Here is a 22,256-nt window from a genome sequence, read left to right on the forward strand (position 1 = left end):
TCGTCCCCCCCCGGCCGCTCGGGGTCCGTGCTCTGGGGTACGCACCCATGAGAGCGGGGGTGATGGTGCAGCGACCCGCTCGTGGCACCTCGAATGGAGCCTTCGAAACCCCGGAGAAGGGTCCCCAGCGGCCGTTTGACGATGGAGGCGGTCAGAGCATGGATGGAGCCGTGGGCGGCGATGTCTCGGGCGAGCAGCTGGCGAGTCTCCGGAGGCGGAGGGGCTAGGTGCATCCGAAAGCATGGGCGAGGGGAGGGGGGCAGCCCAGGGGCGCGCTGGGGAGCCGGGCAGCGTGTACGTGGAAGGGCTGGCAGCAGGCAGGGGAGCGGGGCCACCCCCGGCACCCCAGCTTCGCCTCCCGGTGCCGCTGCCCTGCGGCATCTCCCTGGGGGGGACCCGGCTGCCGACCCCCCCAGCCGCAGAGCTGGCAGCCGGAGCTTTGGGCTGCTGCGGTGGGCAAGCAAAGCTCCTTGGGGAGAGCATCCCTGGAGGAATGCATCCCTTGGCCTTGGGGAGAGCATCTCCTTTGGGGAATGCATCGCTCAGCCTTAGGAAGAGCATCCCTTGGCCTCGGGGAGAGCATCCCTGAGCCTCGGGAGAGCATCCCTTGGCCTTGGGGAACGCATCCCCTGGGGAACGCGTCCCTTAGCCTCAGGGACAGCATCCCTCCGCCTTGGGGAAAGCATCCCTCGGGGCACGCATCCCTCCGCCTCGGGGAAAGCAACCCTCGGGGAGAGCATCCCTCGGGGAAGGCATCCCTTGGGGCACGCATCCCTCCGCCTCAGGGAAAGCATCCCTTGGGGAGAGCATCCCTCGGGGAAGGCGTCCCTCGCCGGGGTGCTGCCTGCATCCAGCTGGGGCTCAGGAGAAGGTGACCACCTCGCCCTGGGGGTAACTGGAAGAGAGGACGTCTTGGCAGGTGTCTGCAATTAAAGACACAAGTTTTAAACACGCCGTTAGACACCGCTTTCATCGGCTATTTGTGGAGAAATAGGAGAAGGAGAGCGAGACTGAGCCTCCAGGGGACCCAAACTTTGCAGGGTGCAGAAAACAGAGTAACTACAAAGTGAAATAGCCTTCTCCGGAGGAATAAAACGCTGCTATTCCATCAGCAAATCAGGAAAAAATGTTTTTAAAAAGCCTCAGAACGGACCCAGAGATGGAGACTTGGGAACCGATCCTCTGAGAGAAACCAGATGTGGAGTCAGGGTGATTTTGAGGGTAAAAACGAAGAGCAGAGGAAAGAAGTCACCCCGCTGCAGCCCTCTCCTCCCAGAAAGCTGCTCTCAACCAAACTTCCCAAGCCAGATGTCCCAAAGCCAAGCCTGGTGCATTAATATCCCGCAGTGTTTTTTCCTGTCTCTCTCTCTCTTTCCCTCTCATTTGTTATCATTGAATTAATTAACATTGATTGGAGCTCTGAGTCACAACACCGCCGCTACCCATGTGCCAGGACCCGGTTTCCAGGCGAGGGGCCGTCAGACGGGGAGACAGCTCCTGATCCACCTGATAAGCCACGGAGCTGCCCTTTCCACCCAGGGATTTTGCTGCAAAACCCAACACCAGCTCCTGACTGTGGGTTTGACCTGGCTTTCCCCCCTGCAGACCGAACACAGCTCCAAAAGCATCGCATTTTCCCCGAAATAAAGCTCTCATCCTCCGTCGAGCATCACTGCGCAGCTTGGGCAAGCAGTGCCCAGACACGGAGGCTTTTCAAAGCCCCGCAGCCCAGAAAAACCCTTGGGATTAAAGTCCCTAAATCCCAGGGCTTGCAGGAGAGGACCCCACCTCCCGAGCTGCCACGACAGACCGGTTCTGGGGACCCAGCATCATCACCCAGCAGCAATTTGGGGACCAGCGCTGGCCACGCACGAAGCGGCTGCTGAAAAATATCACCGCTCCTGGTTCAATCACTCCTGCAAGCAGCTAAAAGCTCTCGGCAGGGCTCGTGGCCTGCTAGAAACATTCCCCATCAGGTCGATTGATTTACCAGGGACACGACTCGGCTTTTAACTCCCATCTCCTCCTCCCCATTCAAAGCCATTTTGCGTGCTAGCTCGAGACCTGCTGCCCGCATCCTCCAGGGACCTGCCTTAGAAAGCAGCTTCCCAGCCTCAGAAAAAATTAGCATGACTAAAAATAAATAACAACAGCGGAGATTTTTTTTTTGTTTAATCGCTGTCCCCCAGACAAAGCCTCCACGAGAAAACCGCCCTCCTGTCTCAGCTTATCGTTACCGGCTCGATTCCACTCCGCCGGCGGGTCCCAGCCCCTCCGCAGCGTACGGCTCCTTCCTCAGCCCTTCTTTTTGGGTGCAGATCTGACACCCAACGGCAGCGGGGTGATGCCCTGCCACCCCCTCCCTGGGCAAGGCAGGAGGCTTGGCACAGCCCGGCCGTGACCCAGCCCTGAAAATCCCCAGGGTTTGCTGGGGTGCTGCCAGGGCCATCCTCCCCACATTTCCAGGGATGGTGAGTTCACACGGTCCCGCTTTCCCCCTACAAGCATCTCCCAAACACCCTTAAGCGCTGCCTCCGCAGGCTGCCAGCCTCCAGCTGCTCCAGCACAATGTTTGGGTAGGTCCTACACTAACTCTGTTTTGGTCTGCCAGTGCGATTGCTTTTTTTTTCCCCCCTTCTTTTTTTTTCTTCTTTTTTTTCCCCTTCTTTTTTTTTCCCCCCATTGAAAGATCTGTTTGCAGACAAGAGGCTCAGGAGGTGCTGAAAGAGAAATCACCAAAAGGCAAAACACTCCCGCAGGGACGGCTCCTTGCAGCCCCTCCGGCCGCCCCTCGAAGGCTTCCCCGGGCCACCCCAGGACACTTTGCAGGTCCCTTTTCTTTTCACCACTGCAACAGGAGGGTTCTGAAGAGCCGGCAGTGCCCGCGGGGCAGAGCACCCCACCGCGCTCCCCAGATGTTGGCGTTAAACACCTCCCAGCCAACATCTGCATCTCCCGCGATGCCCGTCTCCACGGACCACGTAAAGCCGGGGGGATTTCGTGACGAAGGAGCGAAAGCCAGCGGCCACCTGCATCTCCCCTGCTGCGAGGACCAGAGGCGCTGCCCCGGGGGGTACAAGAGGAGCACGACCCGCTCCCCAGCAGTTTGTAAAATATTTTCTGAGCCTCCATTTACCTTTTCATGAAGGAAAAGCGTAAGGATCGATTGCCCGGGTGGAGGTAATGAAGTAACAGACTGGGAGCAGGGAGGCCCCTATTTATAAGCTCAACTGCATCTTATTTTGCATCTGCCTCTGCTCTCCCCGTTCCTCATCAGCACGGGCAAGGGATGAGGTTGCTATTTATTTTATTTTTTTTTTTAATTGTCATCAAATAAGCACTGAGGATTTTTCCTGGCAGTGCTGGGGAAACCAGAAACAGGCTGCTTCTGGGTAGAGCAATTACTCTCTTGACATCTTAACCTCCTGCCCGGCTGCCTGACAGGCCTTTCTATTTTGTCAGCTCTTTCAGGCATCTCCCGAGAAACAGAGCAGTTGTTGCAACAATAACAATTAATACTTTGCACGCAACCCGGGATGGCGGCGCAGTCTCCACGCAGCACCGCGCTCGAGCCTCCCGGGAGGAGGAGAGAAGGAAGAAGCTGCTGCTGGATGATGGAGGGGGGAACTGGATCCAAAGGACGACACTGCTCGGCTTTTGCCCCTTGCACGGCTGCTTTCTGCACCGGGCGCGGGTGGTTACAGGGGTTTGATCCCCGTCCCAAAGTGCTGCCGGTCTCAGCAGACAGACACACGGACAGACGGATGCAAGGGCTCGAAGATCAGGGCAGCCCGATGCTACGCAGCGTCTCTGATCCCGTTCCCGCTGTTGAGCACCACGTGCATCTGCAGCTGCCACGGGGCGAGGAGCACGGGGCACTAAAGCTCCCCTTGGTACCGCGCTGCCGGGCATCACGCTATCTATAGGCGAGGGGCACGTATATATGGTATACACGGTGCTGTATCTGTACGTTCCTCTCAATCACAGCATCCTGCTGCGAACAAGACAGCGGCTCAGACCCGACACGCTCACCCCATCCCATGGGAAACTCTCCTTTCCAGGCTGCGATACCGGCAGCAAGCTCCCTGCCCTGACAGTCGCTGCACACCAGTTGATTTTTTTTTTTTTTTTAAATGCCATTTTAGGACTTGGGCAGAGGCAGCCAGACTCCTATTGATTTATTCAGTTCGTCAAGAATAAATCAAACAACCTTGCTTTCTCCCGCTGCTTTTCGCCTTAGCTGGAACGTGCGCTCCTCGCCAGATCCCTAAACATAGATAAGCGGCTGGGAGGATATTCGGGGGAAGTATCGTATATTCTTGCTCTATTCTTATCCTATTCTCTAGGCAGCCAATTTTGGCCACTGTTTGAGATAAAACCCTGGGCTACAGAGATATTTAGTGGTCTGCTCTTCTGATCCACTACAGCTCCTTTTATCATCTTATCCAGGGGATTAACCCCTGCTAACTCGCCCCCAAAACCAACCCAGACCCCACCTAAAAATAACAACATGCTGTTTTCCCCCTCCCGCATCCCCCAAATCACTTGTTCAGAAGGCGGCGGGGAGGAAAAGGGAGAAGATGCGATGGGTTTTTCAACAGTTTGGTGCCTCCCACTGAAATCCCTCCGTCTCCCATTCGGGGCTCGGTTGTTTTAGAGGAGCTTTTTGCACATTAGTCATCCCTTCTCCGAGTTGCATAACGCCACTGCTAAAAATTGCATCGTACCGGCTCCATGTCAGCTCTCATACACAACCCTCGTTGCTCTGATGGGGATGAGATTTTTTGGGGGGTCCACCAAGGGTTTTCCACACCAGGAGCCAGCTCCGGTGTTTGGATGAGCTGATTTGGGAGCCTGGCGGGGGGAAAGGGGAGGATGGGATCTCTCGGGATCCGTGGCTGCGTCTGCTCCAGGTTAATCCTCTGCTTTCAAAAGACTCAAACCCCAAAATTTGAGTCTCTTGATCTGCTTCTTCTGCAAGAGACAGGGCAGCAGAGCTTGTTTTTCATGCCTGGCTCATCCCCAAAGTCAGCGTGTGACCTTGGTTAAATCATTTATGATTCAGAGACCACTGAAATCATGGAGGGTGACCTTCCCTCTCGCACGGGCTGGGGATATTCCAGCTCCTCCTGCTTCCAGAGGAGCCCGCTCCGAAGGGGAGGATGCGCCAGAGAAGCACCGGTATGGTGCTGCCATACTCGCCCCTTCGCCCAGCTCACAGGGTTTTGGGGTGACTCATGAACCTGCCGAGGTGCCCCGACTGTTTGGTGCAGGAATACACTTTAATTACAGAAATTCAAGGAATGCAGCTACACCAAGACGACGTGGTAAACTGAGGTCCTGCCAGCGAGGGGTGAATCACTGTCACGGCACAGGGTTCATGGCACAGGGGTAGGAAACCACTACGGGACGTCCTGGGCAGAGGAGGGATGCGGCTCATCCTAATTTCTCCCCAACTCTGGAGAAATTCCAGCTCCAACACCAGGTCTACGCGGTGCTCAGCTCCTGCTGTCAAGCCCCAGGATCGGCTCATGGCACCAAGTTTTTTTTCCCCTGTTTTCTGCTTTCCTTTGACCCTCTCGCTGCTCTGCTTGCACGGCTGGGGCAGGAGAAGGCAGGACGGAAAGAAGAAAAGCGAAATAAAAGGCAAGAGCTTCTTGTCGACCTGGTGTAGGACTTGGAGGGGGGTTGTTTTGGAGATGTGGTGACTGGCTCTTCCTGTCAGCTCCTTCAACTCGGTGGGGAAGAAAAAAAATAAGCCAGACGAGGCATTTAACGCTTCTTCCTTGCATAGCATCTCTTCCACCGTGGCAGCAAGGAGTTTTACTGCAGGAGGCTCTCAGCGTTAACCCTTCTCTACACCGAGGGAAACTGAGGCACGGGCAGCCTGGGAAGGAGCAGGAGGGTCCCAGCTGCAGGATCTGCCAAAACCCAGCCTGGCTCCTTTGGGGTGCAGGGACCAGCCTTGCACCAAGGGGATCTTTACTCTGCATCATCCCCAAGCACCAGCTCTGGTTTGGCCACGATGGAGGGGAAGGGCCTGACCCCCAAAAAGCTCTTGGGGCTTTTTTTTTTTAAAACACACCCAAAGCTAAGCTTTGCTCCCCATCCTCCGGCTGAAAGTCCCCAGGTTCCAGCCCCACTGAGCTGGACTTGCTCAGAGAAAGGAAAGAGACGGAGAGAGCACCGGGATGAGAGTCAAGACAAGGGATGCGATGCGCCCACCGAACCGGCCGCTTTCAGCCACCCGAGACCCAGATGCCTCCGGGGAGGCAGAGCCGGGGCGACGGAGCTAGAAATGAGCCAGAAGTCAGGTTTTGTTCTAGTTCGGGAAGACACCCGAGACCATCCAAAAATCATCCCAAAAACTAATATATGTGAGCAAAGACCAGCAGTGTGACGGGGAGTTTGGCACTCCAACCCCATCCTCCCAAGGCTGGGGGAGGACCTGGTTCAAACCCAGCTCCCATCGCCGTGGGGATGCTCTGCCCCACCTCAAATGGATGCTCTGCATCCACCTCAAAAGAGGATTCGTCCTCCCATCCATGTAGGCATCATTTTGTCTCAAATCTCTCATTTCCTCGCTATTCAACAGCAGCAGCAGCTTTCCCAACCGCTCCCAGGGACCCATATTCCTCTCCCCACCACCTCCCAGCTCGTCAAGGGAACACCCATACATCTATTTTGCCGATCCTTTATCCCAGCTCCGCGTGATCCCCGCACCCGCCCCTGCAGCCTCCAACCTCTCAGGGCTGGTTTTCAAGGCTGCCAAATCCACCTTCAGCCCCAGGACCATCCCTGAGGCTGGGTGGAGAAGGAGACACAAGCAGGGAAGGAGAGAGTGTGATTTAAGCAGAGAAAGGCACAAAACAAGAGGGGAACCGCTGCTGGGCAGGGAATAGAGGTTTATTCATCTGTTGCCTCCAGAAACTTGAGGCTGTTTTTAAAAAAAAAAAAAAAAAAAGACCTAAAATTATATGAACTCAGCCATTTCCAGCACAATGATATGTAATTTTATGAGTCAACATGTCCTCCTTGCATTTCCACCACCCTTTAGCCCAAGTGCAAACGGCCCACGGGAAGGAGGGCTCGACACCAGAGGGAATCGCATGGGTTGGCCCAATTTATTTAGGATGAATAAGGTTTCAAGGGGGAGAAAAAAACCCAACACCTACTCCAGGGACTGTCCCAAACACATGGACACGAGACAAGTTCAATGGAGACGTTACACGTCCTGCAAACCGGGCAGGGGGAGCACGGCGGCAGCGCTGGGCTGGAGAAGATCAGAACCCGCTTCTCAGCGATGGAGATGTCCCAGCTCGGTCTCCTCTGGGCACAGGCATCGCTGCGGAGACACGGCATCACGGGGAAGGGGGGACAGAGCGACACGACACGACACGACAAAGCGGGATCCGGGCGGCGTTTTAGAGGATGGAGGGGACGGGAGAGCAGGGACGCCGCAGAGGACAGGGAGAGCTGCAGCGGGACGCGAGGGGAGCCAAGCCCACCGTGGATCCTGCCACACCATCTATGCTGCTTAGGCTTCGGGATTTTCCATAGCCTTGGTGAAGAAAAGGGACAGGTTAGAGCCAAGCAGCCTCCTTCCCAAGATTCGGAAAGCAAAGAGCACCAGGGTGAGCATTGCCCAGCCCCACACCCCAGTTCAACCCCCTAAAAAAATTCAGGAAGGGCTTTTTGGGGGCAGCCAAGCTTCTGCAGATCCTCCAGACCTCCCCTCCCTTCCCCTTGGCTGCCCGTGCAGTCGAGCAGCGCCGGCCGAATCCAGGACTCGAGAGTCATTGATGTCGGGAGACCGAATCAGTGCTGGGGGGTGTTGGGTTTTGTTTCCCAAACTGCTCTGAATGAGGAATGAGTCTGGGGATTTCGTGGGCTGAAGCAAACGGGGAAAAGCAGCAGAACTCAAACAAATATGGGATTTGGAAGGAGTTATTCCCCCGGTTCTGGTTTTTATGCCAGCTGTAGCAGCAAGCTGCTGCTGACACCTTTCTGTATGGAAAGGAGCAGGTAGACATGCTCATTATTTTCCATAAGAAATTGCATTAAAGAGCAAATATTTCTATTGCTTTAAGCATGGGAACCCTTCACACTCCCCCAAAGAGCCAGAAATTGCTCCAGCTTCTATTGAAAAGCAACAGCCAGAACAAATGCTCTTGCAGGTCAAAAGCCACTTTTCTTTCTGAAAGAAACTACGTATTTGCACTGAAAATTGGATTTTTAGGTCCAAACAGCAGCCCTTTTCAAAGATGAGCCCCAAGATCTGCTCTCCGGATCACTGCACCTTGCAGGGACAGCTCTGCTGCCAAAATATGGAAAATTAAGGATGCTCCCGGCCACGATGAGCCCAACTGCCCTGCGCCATGCCACGCTCGCTGCGTCTTCCCCAGGAGTGCCTGGGCGAGAAAATCCAAGCCTCGCCTTTGCCTTCCCTGCAAGCACCAGCGAGCTGCGGAGAAAGCAAGTGCGTGTGAGCGAGCGTGTGTGCGCACGCAGGGGGAGCGGAGGGAGGCAGCTCCCTGACAGCAGAAAAACAAGGTGATGGATGGCCCCTTCGGCACTGCCAAGCTTGGAAACTGTCCCCACGTCCCACGGGGGACTTAATGGCACGTCTTTGGGTTCTGCTTTGATGCAAAGGCACCGACGGCGGGTGCTGGCCCGGCCAGGGTGTTCTGGGCTTGGAACAGGGCTGCCGGCTCATTCCGGAGTGATCGCAGCATCACCTCCATGCACGTCTGAGGAGGATGCCGAGACACGAGCACCATCTGGAAAGGGCTTCAGAGCACTACCTCTTTAAACCTGATTTTTATCCCCCTTTTGTACCTTTTTCCTACTCATTTCCCAGCCAGCAGGGAGGCACGGGAGGCTTCAACCTCTTCCCATAACTCAGCCACCCCAGGAGACACGGCTCCGCCAGCTTTGAAGCTGGAGGAGAAAGGGCTGGGGGACAGAAGGCTGCCTGTCTAAACCTGTTGCTGACTTCAGCAAAGCTTTTCCAGTTCCCGCAGTGGAAGCGAGAGCAGAATCAGGCCCCAAAGAGAAGAGCAATTTCCTTCTTTACTTTCTGGCACAAATCCACACAGCGAGCAAGGAGGGAAGCGAGCGCAGCCCTGAGCCGGGGGGAGCCCCATCCCGAGCTGGGGATGTTTCCCACCTGCAGCAGCCGATGCAAAGACGCCCTGCTCCCTAAAAACAGACTCCAAAAAACTGCATCGAGCTCATCCTTCAGCAAACCTTGCTCTTTTTCCAGGAGCGCTGAGGCTCTTTGAAGAGTTCACACGTTTTCCTGCCCGCATCCCACCCTGAGCCATGCGCATGGGAAGCAATCGTGCCGAGATGCAACCGGTCCCTGAAAGCTTGGGGTTACCGATGGATCCAGCACCCAAACAACATCGATTTGTCGAGAGGTGTAATGGGCTCGGGGCTTGCTGGAAGCCGCCTTGGCGATGCAAGGATCCGCTGATGTGGTTGAGCACTTTATAGGGATGCTCTTTGCCCTCTTGCTCAGATCATTGAATGGAAAAGGGTGGAAGGAGGGCATAGGAACAGGGCCAAAATCATGCTGCCAGTTTTGATTAAGTCTCAAGCATCACAGTTTGGGGCTTCATAAAGGTGCTTGATTGCTCCAGGGCCCCTCTGCAATGGGACTCTGAGGGCAAACCTGCCCCGAGACCAACACTTCATTTTCTCCATCAATTAATTCCTAACGCATATAAAGCCACGCTCACAGGACCAACTTAAGAAGGAGCTCAGAACTCCATCCCCCAAGGCCATTGTGGTTTTCCACTGAGCTCAGGGCCAGGTGCCACCACGGAGTCGAGCTGCAAAGCGCCGGAGGGTTGTGCTCTGCTAATTGCCACCGGTGCTGTTCATTAATGGAGCCGGTATCCCAGGAACTCGCATAGGTGCTAACTGAGGTCACCGGGATTGCTTTATAAATGGGTTTGTTGCCAAGGAGCCGTGTGGAGGCATCTTATAAATAGAGTGGTGGGGCAGCGGGTAACCCCCGGGGCTCTTCCCCAGGACCTGGCAATGCCACGCTCCCCACGTGCAAACGCTCGCAGCTCCCAAGCGCACGTGCATGCTCACACATGCTTCGAGCCGGCAGCAGATGGGGACGGGGTAATGCAAGCAGGCAGCATTGCCCAGGAACGCCTGTGCTTGTTTATAACAGCGGCCTGGCGCTCGTCTACGTGTTGTACACACTCGCACGTGTGTCCCCGTGCAAACGTGGGCTTGTCCCCGCTCCCCCCCCCAGCCAAGCATCACCGGTGGATGCTCACGTGGGCATCCCCACGCTCGACCCCACACCACTCAAGCCACATGCCGGTCACGGCCCTGCACTAACAGCAAGCAACAGAGTAAAATCAGCTGCATGATGCTCTGGCAACCAAGCCAAAAATTGCCGCTTTGCCATGCCAGCGTGCCGTCAAAGGGTGAATCCCCTTCCCTCCATTTAAGCCCATTCCCTGTGGCTCCTCTTGAAATCCCACTCTGGTTTCAACCACTACCTTTTCCTAGACCATCATACCCAATCTCGCTGGCATGGGGGATGCTGGACCCATCCTGCCTCCATATCCCTCCATCCAAGCAGAGGATGGGGGCTCACATGCCAAGACTGACCCATGCCAGCGTGTCTGTGCCCCAACAGGACATATTGCAGGGAAATGCTGAGCAGGACCTGAGTGCTGGAGGGAGATAAGGGACATCCCTGGCAGCCAGGGAGCTGGGTGACACCACTGGAAAGAGCAATAGGGACAAGAAACACACGCCACACGGCAGGCGTTACACTGCCATCCAGCTTGGGCCCAGGTCCAAGGGTGGTGGGCAGGGGTAGCTCTTCTCTTTGAGCTGCCCCAACGAGACCAACCGCTGGAATCGGGCTCGAACCATGATGGATGAGGAGATCTGCAGCATATTCCTGAACCAGCTCCATCTCCTGACTTCCACAGCTTGTACAGACATCAGTACCTGTCCCAGGATCTGACAGATGGCCATCAGCAAGTCGGGCTCAGAATCAAGCTCATCTCAATTTGCAGAGCTGCCAACATCCCAGTACCAGAACAAACAGCCTCAGCAGGAGATAAATCAGGACCGAGGGAAGAGGCGCCTCTGCGGCTCCCAACAGCTTTTGGCTGGAGCGCAGGAGGCTGCTTTGCCCCTCTGATCATCTCTGGTCACCACTAACCCTGACCAGAGTGGAGCATTTCACCAGGGAAGGCATCAGCCCTGACCTCCCAGGACAGCATCCCACCGGTCCATCGCCAACAGCCCAAGCAGGGCGCAGATATTGAGGTTCCCTCTTCCCAAAAGGTCTCGCGCATCACTCAAGCCCCTCTGGACACCAGATCCACCTTTCTCCAGGTGCAAGAACATTTCAGCAAGGTGGGGGTAAGTGACCCACGTACACGTCTATTTTTAATTGTATAAAGCACTCTGACATTTGCAGGAAGGACACCAGAACAAAGCAATTAAGATCTCCAAAGTCCCCTTTCGAATAGCTGTTGCTGCCACCATGCATGAAATAAATCTCCTGGTCTCCTGCAACCAAGTAATGTGATTTGGGAGCCCAGCAAGAGCATCACTGGATCCTCAGCTATTAGATCTACTCTAGTTCTCCTGGCTTCAGTGGGACCAAGCTCAAATGCTTCGGTTGAGGAGATGCCTGACTTGAGCATCTTGTAAGGATGAAGGTCAGCACTGGCTTTCATCCCTCTCCTTCGTCCCTTCCAGTTCAGCATCCCCCCCAGTCTGGGGCAAGACTAGAGCCCCCTCGCTTCTTCTCATTAGCAGGCGTTAGGAAAAGAGACCAACTTCCCAGAAAAAGGCACTTCCAGGAAAAATCTGAGGCTTTTCAAGCAAATATTTGTATAGTACCCTTCTGCCCAAAGGTGAGCAAAGCTTTTCACTTTTTTCCTCTCTCTAAGGGACAATGCTGAGCAGGAACGCCAAAGGGAATCTTTGATTTCCCAGGAGGAAGCAACCAATTTGCTTCTACTAACGTAATAAATGTGATTGCCCCCAAACACCTCCCCTCGCTCCAGGGGCTGTTGGAGATCCTGGCCCAGGCCAGCGTGGGACAAGCCGGGCTGCCTCACACATGAAAACAGGCAACTCCCCAGTGTAAAAGATGCCAGGAGGGTGTGAGATGAACCTGGGCACCAGGGCTGGAGGTCACAGACCCAAAGCTGAGGTCCTCCCTATGTCCCAAGCCCATCCAGTCTTTACCAACCCAAGCAGAGCCACAACAACAAACCCTTGAGGGCCTCCAAAGCACCAACACCACCAGTCAACAGGTCTTGGTGTACAGCTCAGAGACGTAGCACATCATCTTTTCTCTTGCCTGGTCCCAGCTCGCATGCACCATTCCCTGTGAGTAACTGGGATTAGATGGTACCAAGGAGGTAGAGACAGGTCAGCTCTGCAGCTACATCATCCCACACCACCCTGGACACACAAAAAAACCTCCAAAACTAAAAAACTGAGCCGTGTCCTAAGAATTATCCCAGCAATCGAGGGTGAAGCTGGATTTTGTGGCTCAAGATAGGCACTGGATTTACCCTCCTAGGGCCTGGGGTGCTGGGAGATGGGCACAGGGCACTTCTCTGGTGGAGCAGGGAAGGCTGGAGGATGGTGCGAAGGGACCAGGCTAAAGAGGACTGTTGTTTCGTCATGGGAAGAAGAGTTTTGAGTTTTCCTGACTCATCTTCCCCACAGTTTCCCATAGAAAACCTCAACGCTTAGCGAAGCTTTCCAAACCCAGAGGAGACAGCCTTTCTGGCAGCCCAGTGCTTTTGGCAAGGCAGCACTTGACACATCGCGGCTCCCCGTGCTCAAACCCACCAAAAGACATCAGAGGGGGAGAGGAAAGGAAAAGCCTGTGGATTTTTTTCCCTACTGAAAACCTTTCGACCACCTTCAGTCACAACCTCCCCAGGAGAGAGGTCCCCCTCACACCACTCTGAGATGGGTGACTGAGGCCCAGGGAGAAGAGCTGGAGGGACAGGAGAAGTCGGAGGGAGCACTGGGGAACAAAGGGACAAACCTGTCCCCAAGGAGGGCAGTGCAGCCAGCATGGGGTCACAGACCCCAGATAGTGGCAATCAGGGGAGGAAGACTTGGGGGAGGAGAAAACAAAAAGGGTAGAGCTAGCACGGAGAGTCGTGGTGGACGGAGATGAAGCAGATGGAGAGGCAGGAAGACAAGTGGATTTGGGGAGCAGAGAACAACAGCCAGGCAGGCAGATGGAGATGAACCACCGTCTCGGACAGATGCAATAAACCTCTACCTCACTCCTCCATCTCGCCCTCCCCAGCCCACGGGCCAGCTCGCACCGCCAGCATCAGCCATACCTTTCTGGATGCCTCCATCCGCTGCACAGGAGAAGTCACCCGTGGCCAGCAGGAAGCACGTGGAAGATTTCTTGTTCTTATCCCGGGTGCTGGAGCGCCGCATGGGCCGCTTCTCATCGGTCGGTGACAGCGGCTGCTCCTCGTCTGACAGCACCACGTTGGCCTCACCGTTCTGCTTAGAGTCTGCAAGAAGGTGGCAGAGACCCATCAGCAGATGATAAACCCACAGGACGAGGTGCTTGGGGTGGCCAGAAGGGTTTGCTTACACCATGCAAGGAAGCAGAAGACCAGATTGCAGATGGCCCAGAGCAACACCCACAAATTCAGGTACTGATCCCAGCCTGGACATGCTAATTCAGAGTGACCAGGGGAGCAGGACCATGGCACATTTTAATCGCAAGCAGCAGCTCTTACTCCTGCTGAGGGTTATATGCCCTGTGTGAAGCCAAGCAGGGTTTGCCAGGGAAGAAACACCCCTGGTCTTTGAGGTCCACCCACCTAATTGGTGGGAATTAGCTCTCCAAAACTCACACCGCTGAGATACAGGCTGCTCAGGTTAGTGGTGAGGTGCTAATTTATGTCATCTGGCTCTGCGGTTCGTTAGTGGAGAGGATGCTATGCCAGGTAAGGGTCTGGCCTGAACTCCTGGACTGGTGTTGGGGTGAAGGGATAGGGTTGACCTGCTCCTCCAGAGCAGAGCTACTCTCACTGCTCCCCACTGCCAGGGCTCCCGGGGCAGACGGGATGCGTAGGCACGTGGAAAAGGGAGATTTATAAAGGAAAACACCCATCTGGGGCGTTTGGAGCTCCCTGTGTCCCTGAGCTCCACAGGTGAAGGACCATCACTGTTAAACACATGTGGCCAGGTGTGCGGCTGCTCAGGGCTGACCTCAGTGAATGCCACGTCGGCGCAGGACACAACTCCACCGTGGTCCCTCCTGCTTCCGCACTGCAAAGCCGGCGGCTCTGGAGGTGCCGCTGGCAGCAAACCAAGACGAAAAGGGCAAAGCAGCCTCCGTGGCCAGCAACGATACCGCGGCAGGGCTCTCGCAGCCCCCAGGCTTAGCCCAGGTGATGCTGCCCACCACCGACTGCCCACAGCTGGGGCCATGCCCTCTCCTGACCTGAAGGAAAGACTGGCCAAACCCCAAACTTCAGCTCAGTGCATGAGACCACATAATAAACATACAGGGGCTGGTTTTGCTCCTGCCTGAGGACAGGATTCGGAGCAGCGCTGACCTTGCCATGCAGGGACGCTACATCTACTAGAAGATGAATGGGGAGGTGGGGTCAAGCCCCTGGGAATACCCATGGATTTATCCATTTTGGTGAAGCTTGCCCTGATTTCTGGTGGGAGGAAGCAAAAGAAAATCTACCCCAAGGGCATTACCAGGCTAAGATGGGAATCGGGCAAATGGTCTTACCTCTGTCAGCGTGAGGAAGAGGTGGGCTAGGTAGGGACACCTTGAATCACACCACAGTGCCTTGATCTATGCCATTAGGAGAGCAGGACATGGCCTCTCCCCCCTGCCTGGAGGGGGGATCTTGATCTGCAGCATCCTGGTCCACCAATACGGCACCCAATACCTGGACACCCAAGGGCCCTGGACCCCAGCCCTTTCTGCACCAAGTTCTCACCAACCCAAGAGCTGGGGGCCGTGTCCTGCAGCAGGGCAGTCCCCAGGGACTCTGGGACACAGGGGACCAAAAACGCTGCCTTGTGGGCTCCTGGAGGTCTCCCCCTCCCTCTGCCCCACCTTTGGGGTCTCACCTGACCGTTTCCGCTCAGCCGCCCCCTCCTCTACTGCCAACGGGCAAGTGTCGCTCTGGGTGCTGTTACGGGGGGAGTTTTCCTCGGATTTGCAGTAGGTAGGGGAGTCCAGCGGGGCCGGACGGGGTATATGCTTTTTCTTCTTCTTTGGCAGCTTCTGCTTGGCCATGGCCAACGAATAGTACATCCCAAAGTTATTGACAATGACGGGCACGGGCATGGCGATGGTGAGCACCCCAGCCAACGCGCAGAGAGCCCCCACCACCATGCCCGACCAGGTCTTGGGGTACATGTCGCCGTAGCCCAGGGTCGTCATCGTGACCACAGCCCACCAGAACCCAATGGGGATGTTCTTAAAGTGAGTGTGGTCGCTCCCGCGGGGGTCGGATGTCTTGGCTCCGATCCGCTCAGCATAGTAGATCATAGTGGCGAAAATCAAGACCCCCAAGGCGAGGAAGATGATGAGGAGCAGGAATTCGTTGGTGCTGGCCCGGAGTGTGTGGCCCAGCACCCGGAGACCCACAAAGTGCCGTGTCAGCTTGAAGATCCGGAGGATCCGGACGAAACGGACCACCCGTAGGAAGCCCAGTACGTCCCGGGCAGCTTTGGAGGACAGGCCACTGAGACCTACCTCCAGGTAGAAGGGCAAGATGGCCACAAAGTCAATGATGTTGAGCAGGTTTTTAACGAAGAGAAGCTTATCTGGACAGCAGATGATACGAACCAGGAACTCGAGGGTGAACCACAGGACACAGACCCCTTCGATGTAGGTGAGGATGGGCTCCGTCTCCACTTTATGCGTCAGCAGGATCGTCGTGGTGTTGCCAACCACGAGGGTCTCCGTCACATTGACGTCGATGTTGAAGGCCTCGTGCGTCTCCAGGCAGAAGGTTGTGATGGAGACCAGGATGAAGAAAAGCGAGGCAAAAGCAACTACCTGCAAAAGTTGAAATTACACAGGCCATTAGGTGATTTGGGTCAACCCCTCCTGATTAGTTGATTCGGGTCAACCTCTCCTCTTTGGAGGAAAGCAGCAATTTCATGAACCACCATGACAACAGCTTTGGGGTAGCCTGAGGCACGCCTCTGGTGTCACCTGTACATCTCTTCTAACCCCTGCTAGTGAATACCAATAGCAGGGATGGGAGAAGTCCTCATTCAATAAAAATGAGTGCAACAGACTCAAAACACCCCAGGAGCTATGCTGCTGCCACCCACTTCCCCAAGACCAAGGATGGAGAACAGGGAGGGTTCCCTGGACCTGTCCCATGAGTTGAAAGCAAACCTCAGTGCCTGGGGACATCAGTCCTGAACCTTTCTCCAAGTGCTACGATACGTACAGGGGAAGGTGTGCTGGGCTCCAGCTGTGGCTGGAGATGTGCCAGAAATGACAGTGATGGGGATGAAGGGCAACAGCCTGGGTTTGGAGTAAGCCTCCACTGGGAACACACATGAAAAGGGAACTTTGAGAGGACTGAGTCAAAGAGCTTTCCCTCACATTCATCCCAACCCCCCCCAGATGAGACGTTCACACCATTCATGACTGTGAGGTTTGGGGTCTGGATGTATCAGAGATGTCCTTTTGCCCCCTCCCTGCTCCCTAAGGGTCAGTGGTGAACGATGTGCCCACGAATGGTCCCAGGACTGAGAGGGCAGGAGAAGGAGGAGAGGAGCAGCCAGAGCTCAGCATCCCGCTGATGCCTGGACCTGGTGACACCCAGATGCTCCCATTTCTCCCCTCTGCCCGACCGGTGAGACCATTGTCCCCTTCGCGCCGCCTCCTCCCCACGGCACACTGCCGCTTCGCCTTGGATGTGAGCGAGGAGGGGCCGGCAGCACGCCGTGGAAATCACAGGCTGTGTCAGAAAGAAAACACTTTGTCGTCCCCCCATCAATCCTGCTCAGCCCTCCTCCCCGACAGGATGAGCTCATGATGAGTCCATTACCCAGAGCATCTGTTTCCAAGAGCCCCCGAAAAAAAAAGCCTCTGAGCAGAAAAGCTCTTCTTCTACTGTCCTCCAGCACGAAAGCACAGCAGGTTTGGCTTCCTGGGAGCAGATCCTGCTACAGCACCCTTTGCTGCTAACCCACCCTGTCCGCACCGAGCAGGATGCGACCTTTTGCTGTCAAACCCACCCGACCGGCTGCGTTCAGCAGGCAGCCGCACCGTGAGCCTGCTCTAGACGACAGCCCGGGTCCTCGGCTGGAGTGAATCAGCAGCAGAGACAGTCTGAGTCACGCTTGAGAAGAACCCGGCCCCGGACACTGGCAGTAATGTGCCGGCAGCCCTCAGCCTGCCAAGAGCATCCTTGAGGGGTGTCCCCAAGGGCAAACGTGTGGGTCCAGCACAGAGAGCATCAGCCCTCCGAAAGTTAGGTGTGAAGTTTAAGCCAGGCTCTAATTGATGGAGAAACCTCTGGAAGATGATTCTCCCCCTGCCAGTGATAGACACCTGCTCGGGGATGGGCCAAGATGTTCTTTACCAGAGCTCAGATCAGACCACTCTGGACCACGCGCTGTGACACGGCTCTGCTGGGGGCAGCTCCGATCAGCCATGCTCAATTTGGGAAGCAGACCAAACAAAAAAGTGGGATCTTAAAGCAAGGCCGGTTTAACCAGACACATGTGTCTATACAGCGGTGGCACGGCCAAAATAATCTGCTTTTCAGCTGAGGGCTGAGTAACATTCGGAGAAAACTTGAAGAGGAAAACTTGAAGAGTAAAAACATTCTGAAAACTTGAAGAGCAAAAACTTAGACTCAAAGCAAAATAGTAAGACAAAAATTACCAAGGAAGAGAGTGGGACCCTGCAAACACTCAGGCAGTGAAACAGCCCTGCTGTATGAGAAGTGTAGGTGAGATCTGATTTAGCCCCAGGAGCAAAAACAACCTCTAAAAATAGGAGAGTCGGGTTCACAGCCGGTGCCAACCATTGTCCCCCCCCAAAGTCAATAGTGCTGCTCCAGTTTTGTGTCAGCTGAAGATCTGACCTGAGACGTCTCATCTCAGCTTTGGCCTCTGCTCCAAGCTCAAGAATTTACCAAAACTGTCTTAAAAATAAAATAAAATCTATGTATATACCCACTGGCCACCAATACAGCACCAAAATCCCCACACCAAACAAGTCCTCCAGAACCTCACAATGACCTACACGATCTCAACATGTGCTCAACAGCTTGGGATGGGTGTTCCCCAAAAAAACCATGACCCTACAGGGGGTCACTAGCCTGGAAGTCCCAATGGAAGTGAGGTGAGGACCCCACAAGTCGGGCTGCAAAGGGAAAAATAATGAAGAGCTACAAGTGAGCAAAGTTTGGAAATAGAGGTAAAAATTACAACCAGGGCAGCTTCCCAGGGGGAGAAAAAGAGTTTTACACTCCAGCTGGGACAGCAGCTACACTAGGGACCAAATTTTCACTGAGACTGGACTAGACACAGGAGCCAAGATCCCATGGGCATCGATGCTACAAGGAAAAGATGCTAAAAACTTGGGAGGGGAATTTCCAACCACACGCTCACGCAGTTGCCAGCTCAGGAGGCGCTGGGAGAGAGAAGTGCCGGAAGGAGGGAAAGATGGAAAAAGCCAGGAGCCAACGGAGTCGGGCCCCAAGGGGCTGCTCCGTGGGTGAGGAGGAACAAGGACCAGAGGAATTCAGCCCCCGAGACTCCTAGTCACTGCTGTCGCACGATCGAGGGAGAAGTTTTACACACGCAACCCGGGAGCGCTCTCCTTCCCGCTGCTGCCAAGATTTGGCAAGACGCACCGAACCGGCGGCTCTGGCGCATCCCCAGGCCAAATGGCGTGGCCGGCAGCACCCCTTTTGCTCTGAAAAGGAAGGGGGAGACTCCGAAACAGGACAGCGTTAAAGAAATCCCACTTCAGCCACCCCAAAACACCAGGGCAGCACCATGAGCGTTGCACCTGCAGAGATGCTCATAGGTCCCGGAGCATCCTAGTGCTGGACGGTGACTCCAAACCAGTAACAGTTCCCTGCCTTAACTGGGTGCGCTGGGCAGGTTGCGCTCACTTAGGTTGGTTGTACTGCCTCATGCCTCAGTTTCCCCTTCTGCCGAAGCAGTTCTCCTAAGCCATTGCAAAACTATACTGCTATTTTAGAGTGGAAAATATGACCCAGAAGAGCCTGTGAGCGTTACTGCTGGAAGGTGCCCGTCCCCGTGGCGGTGCTGAGCTGAGGCTTTATCTCAGACCAGTTAGAAGGAAGTGGGGAGCTCCCAGTGCAGACTGGTCCCACTCCAACTCCAGTCGGGGCTCACATCACAGCCATCTCTGCTCCCTCCGACACACTCCTCCTGCTTCTGTTTAGCAAATGCCTTTCTGAGCGCAGCTCAGCACACAGGAAAAGCAGAACCAAATAATAACGTGAAAAATCTGAGTTGAATTATTCTGCTTGGGTTTATGTTTTAATTTGGAGCTTTGCACCACTCAGAGCATCTCTCAGAGCCCTCAGAGATGGGCAAAGAATCAGGTACCCCTTTCAAAATGAGTAAAGCTCTCGCTGCCCAAGCATCCTCTGCGTGTGTGTGTTGCTCTTACGTTAGCTGCAAAAACACCGCCTTGACAAACTGACCTCTGCCCTGCGCGCTGCTGGTGGGTGTGAAATGCCTGCAGGATTTCTTACGATTGATGGTTTTTTTACACCTCTAAATGCATCCAAAATTCATTTAGATCCCAAATATCTATATGCGTGTGTGCGGCAGATTTATAAGCTGGGCGTGACGGGGGACACGCGCGTGGGGATGGGACCGGATGGGTATGGAACGGCGTGGGTGGGTGTCTGGGGGTCGGTGGGCAGTGCTTTGGGGATGATCTAAGAGTAGCTGGGAGAGGAGACACGTGCGCAGAATGGTGCCCGAGCCAGGCTGGGAACCCAAAGATGCGCCTGCTTATGAGGGATACGTCCCGGGCATGTCGGTGTCTGTGGGTAGGGATCGTCTGTGTGTGCAAGGGGGGTCGTGGGGGGGTGTTAGCACACGTGTGTGCTCGCGTGTGTGTACGTGGTGTAGCAGGTCCCCAGGGATGTGTGTGGATGAAGGGGGTTGGGGCACGTGTGTGTTGTGTGTGTTTGTGTGTTAACCGCGGCTGAGAGCCTGCGCTCGCACGTGCTGATGGGGACCGTATGCTGCGCGTGGGCAGCATCGACGCGGCGATGGTGGGGGACAGGGGTGCGGGGACGAGGGCTCTTGCAGGGTGCAGGGAGGGGTGCTTGCGCAGACGCACAGGGTGTCCTTTGGGGCTGCTGCTGCTGTAGAAGAGGAACACGAGCTCCTTGGGGACAACCATGAGGATCCCATTTGCTTCAGGACCTGATTTGGGTGCCAGCAGCCACCAGCCCTGTCCCCCCACGCCATACCTGGGCTATTAAACATGGGTTTTGGCATAGGCACGCACACAACCCGGTGAGAGGAGCCTAAGCAATCCTGCCTGTCCTAGAGCATCCTGAAACTCTGCCAGGACTCAACCCTGCCAAGGACTCTCCCTGACAATCCCTCGTCTCTGTGGGCCCAGGAGGTGCCCAGGCAGCACCCAAGGGTGCAAAGGGGTCAGGGAGCGGGCTTGCGCCCCGTTTCAGCCCAGCTCCCCCAGATGCAATGTGTTGGGATGGAACAGGGAGATGATGGAAGAGACTTCCTGTAGCATGGGAGATGGCCAACTTGCCCCGTGGTAGGAGGGGGATGGCGACGGGGAGTCCGTGTAACCCACCAGGAGAATCCATCTCACCCATGGGGATGGGGAGACGACGACACAACCTCAGCACGGCCCCATCCCACCTCCCCGCTGGCGCGTTTCGGGAGCTTACCCTTGCCGCCTTGGACGAGTAGGGATCCTCAAAGAGCGCCCACATCCTGGGCTGCCAATTCCGACAGCAGCCACCCCCTCCGGCAGCCCCCGCTGCCCCCGGCGGCCTGTCATCCATGCCCAGGCGTTGAAGGGCCATCTCCCTACCCCCTTCCTCTTCAGGCTCCTCTCCACCGGCCCCTCCACCGGGCTCGGGACTCTCGAAGATGTCCAGGGCCTCTTCAGCATCGCGATGCTGGCGGTAGGTCATCCAGCAACAGGGTTCCACGTCCGTCTCATCGATGCCCCAGTAGGTCAGCTCCTCCTCGAAGAGGGGTCCGCAGATGTCCGCGGGGCAGTGCAGCTTGCCGGTACGGTAGTAGTTGAGCACGTAGGAGAAGATCCCGGGGTGACGGTCGAAGAAGAACTCATTGCTTTTACCATCAAAGTCAAAGTTGCTCTGGGCATCGGGGTCGGCGAGCCAGGCCAGGCGGGTGCCCGGCAAAGTCCGTAGGGTGCTTTTGTAGGTCTCATGCCGGGTGCCACCTACATTGATGGTGATCTTGTCCGACTCTTCCCCTTTGCCCATCTCTTCCTTCAGGCATGTTTTGGAGGGTGGTTTGTTCCCAGACTTGCGTCCACGGTAGGAGGAGACACACACCGAGCTGATCATAGATTTCGGTGGATGGGAGATGCACGCTACGCGCACCCTTCCTCCGGGCGAGGAGCTGGGGGTCAGCGGAGGCGGGAGAGGGGGGCAGAGATGGGACTGGGGAGGGGAAAAGGGGGGGCTCAGGCTTGGCTCTGGCCTCAGGGGGAGCAGGCTGGAGCCGCGCCGGACACCGCTGGCTGGTGGGGGACGGCAGGGGAGGCTGCAACCTCCACCCCCTCCAAAACCACCCCCCTACATAAAACCGCCCTAAAGCGGGAGCCAGCCCAGCCCTGCCGGGCAGCAACAAGTGCAGGCGGGGGGCCGCGGGTCGGGCTCGGGGAGGGGGGTCCGGCAGCCCCGGTCCGCCGCGGGGCGATGCGGGCCCGGCTGGGGAGGAGGAGGATGCTGCTGCCGCCGCCGCCAAGGCCGGGGGCGGGGGGGACAAGCCCCGAGCCCTGCCGGGCTGCGCGTCCCCGTCCCCCCGCGGTACCTGCAGCGCCAGGCGCGGGGGGGCCCCGCCGCCCGCCCCTCCTGCTCCGGCGGCTCCGCGCTCCCTCCGCCCCCCCGGGCCGGGCTCGGGGAGGGGGCGGCGGCCGGGGGCGCCTCCCCGGTACCCGCTGGGGGGGGGGAGGGGGGTGGATGCGCCCCTCCGCCTCCCCCGCTCCCCCC

At 56.2% G+C, this 22,256-nt stretch overlaps 1 protein-coding gene across 6 annotated transcripts; it reads right to left on the reverse strand.

Moving 5' to 3' along the window:
* Positions 1–753: 753 nt before the first annotated feature.
* On the reverse strand, positions 754–21,790 carry KCNC4 (potassium voltage-gated channel subfamily C member 4). 6 transcript variants are annotated; one of them, XM_072844908.1, is made up of 5 exons: positions 20,958–21,790; positions 15,144–16,075; positions 14,019–14,047; positions 13,407–13,511; positions 7,425–7,561 (listed from the first exon to the last, which is right to left on the reverse strand). In XM_072844908.1, the coding sequence occupies exons 1-5, from the start codon at positions 21,606–21,608 to the stop codon at positions 7,425–7,427; spliced, it is 1,854 nt and encodes a 617-aa protein (XP_072701009.1). In that variant the 5' UTR covers positions 21,609–21,790. The 6 variants fall into 6 exon arrangements, with proteins under 6 accessions (XP_072701007.1, XP_072701009.1, XP_072701008.1 ...); XM_072844907.1 differs by having other exon boundaries at positions 13,368–13,511; XM_072844909.1 differs by lacking the exon at positions 14,019–14,047 and adding an exon at positions 14,792–14,793 and having other exon boundaries at positions 13,368–13,479; positions 15,139–16,075.
* Between the last annotated feature and the right edge of the window lie 466 nt (positions 21,791–22,256).

This window comes from Ciconia boyciana, chromosome 23 (assembly GCF_034638445.1).
Source record: "Ciconia boyciana chromosome 23, ASM3463844v1, whole genome shotgun sequence".
NCBI classification, from domain to species: domain Eukaryota; kingdom Metazoa; phylum Chordata; class Aves; order Ciconiiformes; family Ciconiidae; genus Ciconia; species Ciconia boyciana.